At 36.7% G+C, this 17305-nt stretch overlaps 1 protein-coding gene across 1 annotated transcript; it reads right to left on the reverse strand.

The window, feature by feature from the left end:
* Positions 1-2905: 2905 nt before the first annotated feature.
* LOC578277 (angiotensin-converting enzyme) lies at positions 2906-15823 on the reverse strand. Its single transcript, XM_011665547.2, has 14 exons — positions 15468-15823; positions 14208-14363; positions 13558-13642; positions 12511-12654; positions 10871-11062; positions 10439-10536; positions 9583-9755; positions 8476-8699; positions 7938-8082; positions 7140-7238; positions 6195-6317; positions 5549-5730; positions 4777-4779; positions 2906-4164 (listed from the first exon to the last, which is right to left on the reverse strand). The coding sequence occupies exons 1-14, from the start codon at positions 15729-15731 to the stop codon at positions 4055-4057; spliced, it is 1998 nt and encodes a 665-aa protein (XP_011663849.2). The 5' UTR covers positions 15732-15823; the 3' UTR covers positions 2906-4054.
* Positions 15824-17305: the final 1482 nt, after the last annotated feature.

The raw sequence follows: 17305 nt of genomic DNA on the forward strand, positions 1-17305 counted from the left end.
TTGTTTCATATTTCACATATTAGTAATCTGACATGAACCACATACAGCAGGATATGTGGGAGCAATGTAGTATATTGGTGAAGGCTCCTAACCCATATTTGTGACCACGGGTTCCATCCTTGCTCAATGCTATACGTCTTTTTACATTATGTTTTGTACATAATTATTCGTTCCTCTCGACCCAGACAATGTTGGGCTCAGAATATTTCAGGGACCGCAGTAAGAGCAGTATCAATACCAGCGGCGGATCCAGGACTGTCGTAAATTGGGGGGGGGGGGGGGGGGATATGAAGCCGAAGTTAACGTGTACGCAAAGCTCTCTCTTTTTGTTATTATTTGTTAACTAAGCCGTAGAAGAGGCAGACGGAGGACAGCGTCCAACTTGGCCCCAGCTGTATCAGCCACTGAATACTGATTGCATGACTACTCTTGGTAAATCACAATGTTATTCATCATAAATACATGTATAATAGGACCACAACGACTTCGAAAATCATCTGTATGTAATTTCATAGCCCAGTCCATCATCTATTACGTGCGACTATTCCTATGACGCATATTGTAACCCGAAGAGTATTTCTATGGATCCGATATACAAAAGGGTATCGAGATTGTCCTTGTATTGAATTTCCGAAAGTCTTTGCGACCGTGTTGTATAATGAAGTAGGAATGAAATTCAGACGGTTTCTCACGTAATGTATTCACGTTTATCAGGACATGAGATTACCTTTCAAGGTACTATGTCCCATTTGCAGGCCAAAAAATGAAAAGGACTAATTCCAACGGCATGTGAAAGATAATACTAATTTAGAATTTCCCTCAAAATAAAAGGGCTTGAAAGTTTCATTTTTTGGAAATTATCGACCGTTAGATGTCAAATCAAATTTAGGGATTGCAGTAGTTTTATTAAATAGTTTGATTTTCAGACCCTTGTACCGAATGGTCGTATGTTTTGTGCTGCACAAAGTATCAGTTTAAATTGGCCATTTCGTGATGTAGACAAATGCTCATCTACTCTTTACAGCTCACTTTATGTATGTTATTACCAAATAAAAAAGAAGTCAGTCAGTCACGCAGTAGTGTCTGACATTGCAGTCTAGAAATTAAACGGGTTTCCTTGCGTAATTTGAATACTAGGATATTGCTAACGCTTACATTTCACAGATAGGACATACGCGACATATTCATAATTCCTGCAAGGTTCTACAGAATTTGATGTTGGCTGCAAAAGGGACACACTACCTTTAAGGAGTAGTAAGTCCGAACACGATACCAATGCACGTTTTTACAGGAACCACGATACATTAGACCGGGATGATCACTCACTTGTCTATACGAGGGTAATCTATATGGATGAGAGAAATGGGGATAATTAAAATAGGTTGATGTACAGTCGAATGCAGGAATAAAATGGAGGGAGAGAACAAATGAAGGACAAATGAAGGTGAATTGGATAACAGTTACTGGTGAGTTCAATGCATTAGTATACTGCCTGCATGCTACCTTTTAGTGTCTTACTGCTTTCTGCATTAAATGACATTCTACAAAAATCAAATTTAGTTGTACCTGGTATATAAAAGTGTCACGAAATTGCTATGAAAAAGTATGTTGTCATGAAGAGATATATGTAATGCAGACGGATGCATTTGATTATACACGCACATGGGTTTGTAATGAATGGAAAAACGAACCGAACAGACCGGGAGAAATGGAGGATGAGAGAAAGAGGGAGAGAGAGAAGAGAGAGAGAGAGAGGAGAGAGAGAAGGGGTAGTCGAAAGGAGTCAGCAAGAGCGAGAGAAGAAAAAGACAGAGGAAGAGGGAGATGAGAGTGAAAGAGGAAAGAGAATTGGGAGAGCAAGGGTAAGAGGGAGAGAGAGAGAGAGAGAGAGAGTGAGAGAGAGAGAGAGAGAGAGTGAGAGAGAGAGAGAGAGAGAGAGAGAGAGAGAGTATGTGGGAGAGCAAGGGTGAGAGGGGGCAGAGAGAAAGACATCATGGGACAGTAATCAGGAGGATAAGGAGAAGGTGGTGAACATGCATGCACATACGAAATGAGATGGAAAGAGCGCTAGAGGATATGAATGAGTAGGAGGTAACTCGAGGCAGACACTGAACACGAGAGATTGGGAGGGCCTTGGATGTTACGATGAGAATGCGCCAGTTAGCGGGCAAATTAAATGAAGTCGCTCGCAGGTCTGTGTGACAGCAAGCCAAATACTGCTAATGATTGTTTTTGGAACATGACTTGTCTGCGTTAAATTCAATTTGGCGAGGCACCGCGATGTTTTGGTTGGAAGCAAGTTCGGACCTTTTTTAAATGTCGTGACATTTCCATGCAGCCGATGATTCCGCATACCTGTCAGACATTGGAAAAGAAAGCATCCTTATCGCATTATGCCCAAATTCAAGATTAAACACAGGTAGAATTTTTAACCATGCTATGTGCATTTATTTGTCTGTCAAGAATAGGAGAAGGGTCTGCATGCCAACGAAGTAAGGATTTCATGGAGCGCTATATCTAAGAATAGCAGACACACATACTCTTTAACAGGTATGGTGATAATTTTCTGAAAGTTTTTCGGTAGTTATTAGAAATATATTGTATGCTTTCTGTATACAGGGACGCAACCCTTTATACATGTTCGTTGATAGATACAATTATTTGAGGGAAATGACTTGCTTGCATTCTTTTACTTTTTGTATCAATTGAGGGCGTTTAATGCCGAGAGGAAAAATCAAAATCATTCAGCCTGCAGAGCCATGCATGACTAAAAATCACTTCTTATTTTGTTGGTCTTAAATCTTTGTGTTGTGTGCTAACTTTGAAAATTCATTAACAATGGAAATTATTCAATAGATTGAGAATGTATAAACTAACAGATGAAACGTTAATCCACTCAATGTTGTAAACTTATTGTTTCATATCAAATTTAATCATATTCTATTATTGTAATTACAAGATTGTTCCTTCGTTACTTGCAGTCAAAACATTAATCATTTTTACCATGTATTTCCAGTGTTTAAAAAATTCAAATCACAGATCTAAGTACCTTCTTAACGCATGGTTAATTGTACCTTTAGTCTGGTAAAATCACTTGGAATTAAAGTATTAAAATCACGATACAAACATTTGTAATATACACTTTGCTTCGAGTAAAATACCATACTAAGATATTTATATCGAATACATCAGAACAATTATATTGGACTTCTATCTATGATGGATAGGAACTACACTGAGTATATATCTCACAATTTCGTACAAACATCCTTGGCTAATTATTTATAAAAAAATATCAGGTCGTGAAATCATTACTTCTCAAATATCAATCACACAACCAATTGATCAAAGAATCCACGAAACTATGTTACCTGAACGAAGTACCTCTGAAGAAATATATCTTGTACACATTGGGGATGAACGTGATCAAGATTACATACGACTGATCTAATTATTATGATATAATTTTGTGACGAAAGCCTATCAACCCTCATTACGTCTCATGCTAATGTGTCCGTGTCTGTTACAAAGCATTCATCACACTATTGGAGATAACATTAGCAGTCATTATTATTGGACTAAATCTATCTTAATTAGATTATTCTCACACGTCGGATTAATCGCATTTCCAACAGTTTATTTGTCTCGTCTTTATACCCTTATGTAAAGAAATATCATAACAGATCTAAAAAAGCCCTCAAATTGTATGTAATGTTAAAAATGTAAGCAATTAAAAATGTACCAACAAATTTTTGTCCACATTTTTAGAGTATCACATGTCCATACCCTTTGCCGTGATTGATGAAAAAGAGTGGGCGCATGATGTTCGTGCCCCCTTTATAGTAGCCGAACTCGCATGAATACACTTACACGCAGGATTATATAACTTTTTATCACATAATTTTGCTATAGTTTCAAATTCTCATGACTTTTATTTTTTATTTCCTACGTCATCTGCCTTTTTAGGCAAACTTTTGTTTTAGGGCAATTGTTTTATCAAACGGAACTATACTACCACTACCCAAAATGATTTTAACCGGGCCAGACAGAGAAATTAATTGCATGTCGGTTGTTCCTTGTACTCTTCGAATGACTTCTTCCACTCCGCCATGTCCACCTGCCACTGCTCATAACCCATCTCCCATCTTGTCAGATCCAATTCAGCTGGAGAAAAAATGAATTGATTTGCAACTTTAACCAAAATAAATCCAACAGTTACCATTCAAGTATAGCGGACGTACATATCACTTATTGCATAATTAATTAGAGTAACTATCTATATGGGGCCACATTCAGCCAACAAACCCTGGCAACCCCCCCCCAAAAAAAAAAAAAAAAAAAAAAAAATAATAATAATAATAAATAAATTAAAAAAAAAAAAAAAAAAAAAAATAAATGAATAAATAAATAAATAAAAAAATAAAAAAAAAATGTTATCAAATTATCATTTTTAAAGTAACGGTAGACAACATCAGAAGTTTGTTTTGTTAAGAAAACTTAAGTATAAAATTATATTTGATAGAGGAATATTAGATTACAACAAAGTAATATTCACAGATTATTCAAATACGGAGCAAAAGACTTTACATTGACATTTTAAATTTGTTAGGAAAAAACCTCTCATCTATATTTTAAGATATATTTTATAATAAAACACCATCCATGATGGCTTAAAAATTGTCGTATGATTCCCATGTATTTCTTAAAACATTACAATTAATGTCATAACAAAATACGTAGCAAAGTATAAAATCATATAATTCTCATTATACTTACGATCTGTAAAGTGAGCATAACAGGGTAATGACGGGATCATGCAAGAGAGGATACAAAAATAATAGAATAAGATAAACATAGTTATTCAATTTGTCATTCAAATTGCTCAATTACTTGAAGACGTTATTATCTTAATCTGTCCTTTTTTAGAAGTTTTATCTTGTCACCGTGGCAGGAGTGGGTGTCTGTTCCCCCCCCCCCTCCCCCTTAAATTAGCCTCGGACTTCTGTCTGAGCAAACTTTGCATGTTCATTGATACATAATAGTACTGCGTAAAGTGTTAAAATATAAGAATGGCCTTTTACCATTATTTTCATAAATTCTGCCAATTTGAATCCTGTTTATACATATTTATTGATATAAGAAATGAAAATCAATTTTGTATTAAAAAGCCGGTATCTGCTGCATAGAAAAAATGAGATTCAACTCAAATCATCGCCGACTGATAACAAAAGAAATGTTAGAGTGATAAAATAACTTTACAACTATGAGTATCTTTGGTGGAAGCACCGTGTATTATATTGGTGATGGCTCAATATTGTTAAACGAAATGTTACGGGTTAGATCGTTGCTAGGTGCTTGCAATCTCAGACAAGGTGTTATGCCCACATTCATCTCTCTCTACCCAACATGTGTATCAAATGGGTACCTGGCAAAGCTGGGGTGATAATTATTGCAGGATCCATAGGAAGAGAAGTGGTACTACTGATGTGACTTTCCTTGGTAAATAAAAAAAGGCTGAAAGTATTGTTTTTTATTTATATCTGCCCACCTTTAGGAGTATACATCTCTGCCCATCCCACCGTGTCTCCATTCATTTCGTTCTGTTCCTTCAAGTAATCGATAAGCGGTTGGAAGTAATTTATCAGAGACTGAGCGCTGATTTCTGTGCTTCCAATGATGGCATCGAGAGCCTCAGGCCAAGGTTTGCTTGATCCCATCTTTAACATGTTGCTAAATGATATAGAAAATAAAACATTGCATTTAAGTATAGAAATATTGAAAACAGTTTTTGAAGTATAATCCGCAGTCCTCCCCATAAAGTACATACGTATTTATCTTTGTATAGACGTAAGTGACCAAGAACAAGGATTTTAGCGAAAAAGTAACTATAAATGTTTACTTTCCGAAACTGGAATTCATTATAGAGTAAAAGTTTATTCATAATGTTTACACACAAAATATGCATCAAGCTGGATGTTTCAACCATAATCTTAATCGACCCACCAACAAACAAACAACAAAATATAAAAGAATTTAATCAAATATTTCGAAGGTAAAGCCCATTCAACAAGGCATGTGGAGGGAAAAATTATTGTTGAGTGAGGAAATCATGTCAGTAATGTATACAAAAAGGATAAACTGAAATTAACAGCAACAGTGTTATTAGTAAATTGACGTTTAACGAAGACACTCACGCGAGCAATGTACCGGCATCGGTCGAATTGTAGATGTCACACTTGTAGAGTTCTTGTGTCTGTCCGGCGGCTTCACACAAAGTTTCGTGGAATTGAAATTGCAGGACGAAACTTATGAAGTATCTGCATAAGATGGGGAGTAAAAGACTCTAGTTTAAGAAGTACGTTTTTAACTATCAGTCTATAAATGCCTGAAAATTGCGTACCAAATCATCCATTCTTGTAATTGTAAATACACTAACCCGATTACAATATCAACTCCGCTCTTCAAAATACATTGCTCCGATTATCTCTTGTCTTGTCAAGTCGAAATCGGGGGAGGGTATATTTTCTCTCATTACAACCCCATATTTGGAATACCCTCCCGTCTTTCATCCGCACTCCCACTTCGGTTAAGCCTAAAGACATACCTCTTCAAAAACTGCAGGTCTGTTTAGCATTGATTTATCATATATATTTATAAAGCGCATTGAGCAATTTTGTTTACTGGATCTTGCGCAATATAAAAGAACAATCGTATGCATGTTTATTATGAGCTAAAAGATATGATATAACTCATCTATTTATGAGTGTTTTTTAAAAACCTTTCTTTAAGTCTTAAATGGGGTCTAAGAGGCAATATCTCTCTCCCCAATAGTTAATCGAAAGAGACTCTTCGATGCAGTTAATTTACTATGACCAAATGCAAGCTTACAATTTTGCTTGAGTCGCCTGCCCCCCCCCCCCCACCTCCAATGAAACTATTGCTTGTTGTATATATTCTTCCTATTACCATTAGGAAAAACACACTAGAACTTTCGATTGATTAGGGCACTGAAGAGATACAATTATTCAGATGCTTTCTCCATTATCCTGCGGTATTACTCATATATTTGATTCAAATGTACCCCTCTACTGCAAGAGTTACTCTTATATAATACATTTATAAAAATTATGTTAATTTACCTGATGTAAGGTACGTCAGCAGGGATATGGTACTTAGCAGCCGGGTCAAAATCTTCCTCTGTCCTTGTCGTTGGTGGTATGATACCCTGGTAACGGAGTCTACGAGAAACGAAAAGTAACGGTGACTCAACCTCATCAATGTACCGCTTAAAATGTATAATGATAGAAAATAGACATATATTAGGTATACATAATTAAGTACATTACAGAAGCTGCTGAAATCTTCTTCTTTTTTATTCGTTTCAAGTTGTTACCACTTTCTGGTCTACATTCCATTTATCTTCTCCCAGCTCAGAGGTTGACTGCAACCTTTTCCACATATCTCGGTAATTCTAGTGAACTCTTAAAGTATTGTACCGCTCCAGGTCTTTTGTTCCTTTATCATATCTATTTAAAGAAATGACATAATGTGATGTGATAACATATTTCCCCGTTCTTTTCTTTTCTTTGTCAAATCCTATAAGGGTAGTCTTTATAAATAATGCAATATGAAATACTTTCTGGTCAATCAAAAATTATTTTGTATAACTTCATTTACAAAATAGTTGTGATATTCATTACACTGAAATTCCATAATTAAAGCCGCATTTCAATATAGCTTGGTTGTCTGACCAGTTCAAATCAGATCATGCGAGGGTAAGAAACAGAGTCTATACGCTAGTGTGCTTTGGAGCAAACGTGTTTGATAACACACAGTCATTTTACAAATATTAAAAATACAGATCCAAATTTGTTTCCGCTTTTGGCAGCCAAGATCAACATAATACCATTTTCCAGTGAAGATGTGAATGGTCTTACCTTAGTTTCCACCAGTCTTCATTAAACTTGGATTCTGGAGTCGTCCCATTAAAGATTCCCCATCGATACTGATCCATCAGGTACCCGAATGGCAGGAAGGAAATCTTGTCCAAAGCAATACTCATCAGGAAGTTCAGATCAGCCTCTGTGTCAGTAGATTAAAAATTCATTACATTTCTCAAATTTTACAAACAGAGCTGAGATTTTTCCGAGACAAAACAAAGTCTCCTTTTGTGGTATCTCTGGAAGCTTCAAGCTAATAGTATTAACAGTATTAATAGTATTAATAGTATTAACAGGAAATACCCGATATTAGCAGACAAGACAGTGACACATTGGCAGAAAATCTATTGTACTGTCGTCATTAAATCGGCTACATTATATTAACTCGATGTGACGACGATAGTTTTTATTTACTTTTTATTATTTATTGAATAATACATTTACCAGGTAGCCCATTCAACAAAAGTTGGTCTCATGGGGCCCGATAATTTTTACCGCCAAAAAAAAAAAATGAGAAAGAAAACAAGTGCCATACCCTGGTCATCAACCACTTCATCAATCAATCCAACTTCTTTCAAGTGTTTGGGTGTCGATACGGACAGAGCGAGGACGTCGCCCACGGCCTCGTGAAAACCTGGGTTGGCTCCACCTCTGTACACTACAGGGAGATCCTTATACTGGAGGTAATACTCGATGTGCCCCATCTCGTGGTGGATTGTGATGAAGTCGTCCATGGTGATGTCCGTACATTGCTTGATCCTATCAGTAATAATATAATGAACAAAATGGTGTTTCATAGAATCCTCATAATTTGACGTGTAAATAAAATAATGACCTATAATTCTTCTTTGTGGAGGTGTCGTGGTATTTTCATTTATTGACTCTAAATCCAAACCGAATCCCAGTCTGACATTGACGTCTTTGGTCAAGACATTAATCCACTTTTACACTCTTCTTGTAGATAGATTGCGAATATAGTTTGCTCAGCATTGTGAGCGTCCGTTAAAATGGCACCTTGCTTGAATGCTCCCCAGGGAGTAGAGAATGTACATCAGGCGCGGATCCAGGATTTCTTAGGGGTGGAGGCCCAATTTTTTTCTTTTTGCTCCCAATCAAAAACTTGAAAATTTGCACCCCCCCCTTGAGCGCCATGGGGGCCCATCTCCCAAAAAGTCAAAATTAACGTGTTTTTACACGTTTCCCCCCCCCCCGGGGGGGGGGGGGGGGTGGGGCCCGCCCCCTGGATCCACCACTGATGTACATACACTGCGTGCGGGCAAGCCTGAATCCAATGGCCAGGGTAATTATATATCTGTAAAGCGCTTAGAGACGTCGTATATGTATGGAGCGCTATAATTGTAAGCCTAGAATATTAATATTATTGTCATCTTCGCAGACATCTAGCTTCATTCCGTGCAATCTAGTTGATACGATGTACGATACTAAATGTGAGTTATTGAAAGTTGTTTTATTATCAAACGACTATTCAACAATAAACTGACTTGGGCAGTCATCGTCATGCTTACCCTCAAATTATTTGTACACCAAATTTAGTGTTAAAGTCTGGTCACTTTGGGGAAAAGTTTTGAATAAATGTAAAGTTAACGTAAAGAATTTGCAACGGTTGGATTTTCTTGTTCACCTGAAATCAACTTGATTGGAAAAGTCCCAAGCTGAAGCATGGCACACAACATCTCTACCATCATCCGGCTTCTCTATCATCGAATGGTCCCAGAATTCTTGGGGCATCTTGATAAGACCAAGCGACTCAAAGAACTCATCAGAGAGTTCAAACATCCGCAAAGCATCATAGTTCTATATAGAAGTGACGGATTAGAGCAACATACTTTCATTGGATTACTTTGTGAAATATTACTGAAGAAACTGCTGTGATAATAGATTGGAGAGCTTCGCATAGGATAATATAACTAGCGATTACACTTAGACAGTCAATTGGACCCTCTCCAATGTATCTGTAAACGATGGCATGAAGTTCAAATATAGTGTAAAGATTTAGAAAATTGTTTAACAAAAATAATACGCCGGTTCACGAAAATTTATTTTTCACTAGACATATAAGCAAGACTCCTAATGATGATAATATAAATAATAGTAGTAATAATAATTTTAAAAAACATCGGTGTCTTGAATTTCTAATAATACTCTAGGACAAAATCTTCAACGAGGGTCACAATGGATAAGGTGAACATAATACATTTGAATTTTCACCATCATTATTATCTTAGTGTATTAGTCAACATCGGTTTAATCATCGTAATTAGACGATATCATTAAAAGGACAAACAACTCCGTTGGCAAATGAAGGGAAAACTTGTTCCTTTCCCCTCCCCTGCAGCAAATTAGACCCCATAAGGTACCTAAAATTATATATATATATTTTTTTGCTTGTCAGAAAATTTGGGGCTAAAAACAATGTAATCGTCCGTCCCCCCCCCTCCCCCTTAGGAAGAGAATACTGGATACGCCTCTGGTTTTACCTGTTCGACAAGCGCAGGTGTTATGTCGACAGCTTGTTTCCCTGGGAACGGTTCACATATGTCGTAAAGATTTGACCACGACTGCGCCCACATATTACCTGATGAAGAAAAATATTACAGACCTGACTTATAGTCACAAACCACAAGGAAGGTGGGAATAATAATGAAGACGTTAAATCAACAAGGGCTCTCATTTTGACTTTTTGAATAGGTCTTAGGAATTAAACTTGTAATCAGTTAATGATATCCACCGGCAAAAAGTGTAGATATTAGGCAGGAAACAAGTATTTTATAGGAAACTTATTTGAATTCTAATTTAGTTTATGATGCTTGAAAATGCTAAAAACTCTCGATTCAACATTTAATAGAAATGAATAATTAATAACACTGAATAATTATGTCAGACACTTTAATGAAAATCGAGATAACAACCTAAGATGTGTGCAGGAATGGGTCCACGCAGGTTGATGTAGTCAGCACCGTAGCGATTGAACAGCTTTCTCCTGACATAGGCATGGAGCTGCTCGTACAGTGGCTGTAGTTCATCATAGAGCTTCTCTGTAATCTCCTGCAGATTGTCCACCTCGTAGTACGATCGCCAGTATGCACCTGCATCTGGCTGATCTAAAAGGAATGAATCACATGGGAAATAGGTGATCGGAATGAATCAGCATCGCTAGAACTACAGACTTTGCACATGAGAGTCTAAACTAAACATCACAATAACAAACAAAAAAACAGAAGAAATAATTAAATAAATGAAACTAACCCACGAACGAAGAAATAAGACACGCCTAAACTTGTTCCCGAGAGTACCCGAAATGAAAAACACGATCGAAAATACTTGAGAAAACAAAAATGAAATCGGGAGGCAATTTCAATACTCTTTTGTATAGTTCACACACATCAAAAGGTGCTGGACAAGGCTGTCGAAATTGCCCTTTTTTCCCTTTTTTTTTTCTTGCGCTCATGTCAAACTAGTTCAGAAAATTTCATTTCCGATATCAAGTATGACGGCAATTAAAGTATGATGGCAAAGTTTTAGGGAATCGGAAATATTTCTCACAATAACAAAAAAAAACAACCTTCAAAATTAAATATCAAAGGCAGACCGAATGGGGCCAATCAAAAGTGGGAATACCCTTTCGGTGTCCTCTATATTTTATCACAATTCGGTTCTACCTCTGGAATACGTTGTTTTCCGTTTAATATCGATCTATTTAGGAATTGTGTTTTTAAAACTTCATACATTTTTATATTCCACAATTACTCCATTGTATTACGGAACATATTGATATATATTTAGGTTTTGTTGGGGGAGGTGTCTTTACATCTTCGCTATTATTTATCACTACCATGATTATGTATTTTCTTGAATTTTACTGTAACGCCAGTGGAAACCAAATTTATATGTAACTTGTTTGCAAAGACCAAATAAAATATCTTGTATCTCTATCTTGTATCAGTCGCCATATGAAACGTATCGAAAGGGGCGTCGCTAGATTTAGGATAACAATCAAACAAACCAACAAAAGATTGTCAGTTTGTCAAATTGACCAACAGGACAAAAAGAAAGGGGAAAGGTCCTTGTTTTTCAAACATGCAGATATAGATCGAAATTCCTGAAGTAGCCTAACACGAATTTGTGATTTTCCTACACCCCCATTGATAACCCCATTTATATATACTATTTTTTAAAATAAATATCTAAGCTATATTGTCTCCTGAATTTGTTTCACAATAACCCTTGAAATTTTTGAAATAGTCACAAAGTAAAACCAATCAAAATTGTAAGCTAATGAAATGTAGTAATGATTGACAATTGTTTCGAATATCTTCTTATTGGTGCATAATAACGTGATTTTATATAATTGCCAAATTGGTATCTAAGAAGGAAATGAAAAGGATCAGGCATGAAATGGTGTACTTACGAGCACTTTGCAAGTAATTTCGCCATTCAAATTTGTTCTCTATAAAGCTGGGATGAACTTTGGTCAAATCATCGTGTTTATTATCACCATCATTTGAGATCATTATATTATCCTTATCTCTATTTTTTCGTAAATCCTTACCATTTGCAATCGCAGCTTGATTCTTCAGCTCGACATATCTGGTGTAGTCTTCACGGGCAGGGGCTCCCACCTCGGCGCGCCAAGCGTTCCACGCCCAGTATAACTCGGAATAGTCATGTGATGTGGCCATAATTCTAGTGAGGTCTATAAATGCATGTAAATGAATAGAATAACTACACATATTGCATCGTCTTTAAAACATAGATATTCTTTGGATTTGTTCTGGGAATAAATGAGCTCATGTTCTTATTGGCATAGATATGATCTCTTTTTGGAAACATCCTTACTTACGTTAGGTCCATATAACCGGCTACCCACGATACAAAAAGAAAACAATGGAATTAAAGTAAAATAACGTAGATTTTAATAATTGTCTCACCAACCTCGCTCTCTATTAGGTTTTACGAGACCGAAATAATTGGTCTCACATCTCATCCTGTACAGGTAATAGAGTTTATTATACCGATTGCTAACGACAAGCAAATAGTAAATTAGCCGGGTTCATGTTGACCATCGGTCACGAGGGCCTTTGATCTCAAGGACCAGCTGTTTAGTTAATCATTTTAGTTTGGAGTCTCGTGATTTATCCAGTGGCTTGATATAGCTCACATATTCTTCCGCCATAAAATCGGCGTACTACACAGGAGAATATATGTTAGCTTATATGATTAACAATGAGAATGACAAGTTGTGTAGAAACACCAATGAATACATATTTCACCATGAACTCACTGGAAACGCTAAATCCCCCCCCCCCCACTCCCCCGCTTCTGTGTTTGTCTCTTCATGGTACCATCTGTCTTTAATCTGTAAACTTACCTCAGGGCATGGAAATGTATTAAAACTGTGGACGCAGGGGATATAATCATATGGTAATTCAAATTTCTAAGAATGGTTCAATGAAATTCGATTCTGAAACTGACGTAGAAAGGGAAACGAGTGTGACAGTTAGAGAGAGATAAGAGAGAAGAAGAGAGAGGATGGGGGAGGAAGGTAGAATGGGTAAAAGAATGGACCTACTACAGGTCCATGGTAAAAGTGACTTACCTGGTTCTAGTGAATAACAGGTTCCAGCTTCACATGGTTTACCTGTCGAGTAGCGAGACTCCATACCAGAGAGAATATTTTCAAGCTAGATGTATTCGACATCAAATTAAGAAGGGAGAAAAAGGGAGAAAAATGAATCGGCAATGGAAGTTTAAATGATAGTGACTACTTTGTAGACATCGCAGTGAAAAACTGTTATATTAATTGTTTGTAAACTGCATCTAAAGAGCATATTCGAAAATTACAAGCGAGACAGTTGAAAAAGGATTTGTCAAACTTTAAATCTTTGTATTCTTAAAGTATTTTAAAAACACGATTTTTGAGTAACATGTATCAGGCGTACAAGAGACGCATTATATTTAATGGAATCAATGGGATCACTTTTCAGGCGCCCCATGCGAAAGTACACCAGCGATCTTTAGGCTTTATGGGATTGGGCGACCATGTGATGGATCTTGAGACACAGGTTATTCAGTAACTTTCTGTCTTAAACTGTTCTAGGTAGCTGCTCATATGAAGACATTCCTGTTCACTGTTATCAATCCATGTTTTAGTTGGTCTACCTGCTTTTTCCTGTCATTGATTCCTCCTCGCAAGTGAATGTTTGCCAATTAGAGTTGAATCAAACTAATTTATTTAAAAAAAAATACCTCTTCGAGTTCTTCATCTGGTAGCGCAGCCGATCCTATGTAGCGAATGCTATCAAGTTGCCTCTTGGTATCGGTGGTAAATCCCGTTTGGTCGAAGGCATTTGCATATCCGCTCATATCCTTGCTGAAAACCGCAGTTTCGAGGTTACTATTGACCTGAGCAGGGGAAAAGCCAATAGGATTGGTGATGACAATGTCATAGAAGTTGAGTTAAATATGATTGTAATCGAAAGTGATGAGTTAGATATTTAGGATGTCAAAATCAATCAATAACATGATCGCAATGACTTTGAAAAGTCAGTTTATGGTAATTTCAATAGCCTGGTTTGTAAATGTGCTAACATTGCAATGATAATATCGCGTATTCCGAATATGATTTCTATGGGATAAACAATAGGATATTGAAATTCGTTGCGAACATGTTCAGTAAAGTTACCTTTATTATGTGTGTCTACAATATAGATCCGCATAAACGAACTATAACTCGATTCGTGATATATTTTATAATATTTTTTTAATATATTTGTTTCAACTGTTGTAGAAATGGTAGCGGATATAGGATGCCAGATATCCCCATTCTTACACACCACAAAGGCAATTAAGTAAGGATGTAAATATCTTTTAATCTATGTAAAAAGTTTCCCATCTTACATGACGCATTGAAAATACTGATACCATTTCATACATGTACATGAATTTAGGTGATCCAGATCATTATTTAATCCTGGTGAATTTGAATTTAATGTATGATTTCTACTTATTGATATTCATTTATCAATCTTTTTAAATATTTCGAACTATTATAAAATACAAGGGGTATACTGGTCAGTGTTAAATAACGGAAGCGTTTATGGGACTTTGTTTTTAGACCTTAAAACGGCGCTAGGAATGACAAATCTTAGTTCTTTCATACAAATTTTCTATCAACTTCTAAAATAAGCCTGTTTTATGGATTCATATTGGGTCGATCCCCGACACGGCACTAATGTTGGCAATACGTTAATCTACATTTGCCACTCTCCACCCAGGTGTTAAATAGGTACCCCCTATAGGCCTATGCGAAAGTTAATGTGGTTGGATGAGCAAGTGGCGCTTGTAAAATGGCGACTGGCCGGCATGCTCCACAGGGAGTGGAGATTGTGCATACATTGTGTGCGGAAAAGCCTGAATCCATTGACTGGGGTAATAATAATTATGTACTGCGCCTAGAAACAGAATATTAGGCGCATTATAAATATGGGCTATTATTATTATATTTACCATTTGTTCCCGATTGTATTCAGTGATATTCGTGTTATAGTCCCACGCCTTGAATGCAGACTTGGAATACACGTCCATGGCCCTGGTGTTAAAATCACCCAGAAATTCTTTTGCAAGTAATTCATCGTTGACGCTGCCAGCAGGAGGTATTGGATCTTCAATAAAGCATTCAACAAAGCATTCTGGTCCTATAAACAGGACCAGGAGCAGAGCCGAGAGCAAGAAAGCGCGTATCATTTTGGATGAGATGCTATATTCAGTCATTCTAAATCAAGCTCCTTTCTCGTCGGACCAACTTAGCTTATTGAAAGGGCGTGAGGCTTAATCTCAGCTCAAATGCTTTGATCCGCCACAAATAAAGTCAATAAGTACTTCGTACCAACCTCAAATATATAGTTTTGCTTTGGGGTTTGCTTGCTAAAAGAGAGAAACAAAGGAATACAAAGAGAAGACCTCGAGCAAAAACAGCAACGCCCATTTTATCAGGAGAACGGGTCACTCCACAAAATGGTACAACAATTGGTTTATGATGGTTTTAGCAACTTTGGACTCTGCTTTCTAAACACCATAAAACTGAAAAGTAAATGTTTTGTTGACGCCGTATATTTGTCCAAAGACGTAGTTGAGTTACCAACTGCTACATGCCATGACAACCTTAATAGAATCTTTACAACTCTGTGTTTGGCTAAATCTATCTCCATATTAAACTATTTCGCCTACACCTCTTAAGGTACTTATTTGTCTCCTCTTCCTCTTATGCGGCCCCTTCTTCTTCCACACACCTCATTTCTCGATATGGTGTCTTTTCATCTAAATTTACATGTATTATTTTAAAACCCTTTCTCCACAGTTAAAGTGGATAAAGATTACCACTGACCATATGACATTCATTTGTTGTAAATGAACTGGAACAGTTTTCAGTTTGTGAGACATGTCTGTTACTTGATCTCCTTTTATGTAAACATTTGAAAGCAAGCTATTTTGTCAACGCCCCTTAAGTTCATCGCTCTGCAACGGATTTTGATACCATTTCGGGCACACATAAATATATGTTTCGATTTCACGCATATCGAATACAGATAGTATACAAATAATACACAGCAGTGAGGGCATCAGTAAGAATTACCCACACGCCCCACGCGATAGCCGAGGATGTTTGGACTGTTTCGAAGGTAGCGAGTCTGGGTAAATTTCTGCCCGAATAAAATGATGTGTATTATTTGTTTTATAAGATGTTGTTTTATATGTTTTATGAAATAATATTTTATAACATGATTTTACTAATGACCGATCATAAGTATTTACTAGTGACCGGTCATTAGTAAAATTACGTGTTAGGCAAAATATATGCCTGGTATACGCTCTCAACCGATCATTCGATTAGGATCTGCTTCATCATCTTATAATAAATCCTATTCTGAAAATACCGAAATTGTATACGAAAAAAGTTTTTAATTCCCGAGTATCCATCCTACTTGCTAAAAATATATCACGTGACACTCAACATTCTGTTTTATAAATTAGGTTATTTGTTAGCGAGTATCCCATTGGCTGGAAAGGTGTCATGTGACACTCAACATTTTGTTATTATGTGCACGATCACGAGTGTGCAATGCGCATCTGACTCGAAGGCAACCTGAATGCAGTGAACTGAGAGGGCCGGACTCCAAAGGATAACCTAAACTTTATATGCCACATACTGCATGCATTGCGTATTATATTCACTTCCAAATCCAGAATGCCACTCGAGCAATTATAATTATTTCAACATCGGCCTGTTGCCTCGGTGAAATATTTTTTTCCTTCTATTTATCCTCTTTCGAGGGACTTTATTTGTT

Source organism: Strongylocentrotus purpuratus, unplaced genomic scaffold (genome assembly GCF_000002235.5).
Source record: "Strongylocentrotus purpuratus isolate Spur 01 unplaced genomic scaffold, Spur_5.0 spur5_scaffold_6, whole genome shotgun sequence".
NCBI lineage: Eukaryota > Metazoa > Echinodermata > Echinoidea > Camarodonta > Strongylocentrotidae > Strongylocentrotus > Strongylocentrotus purpuratus.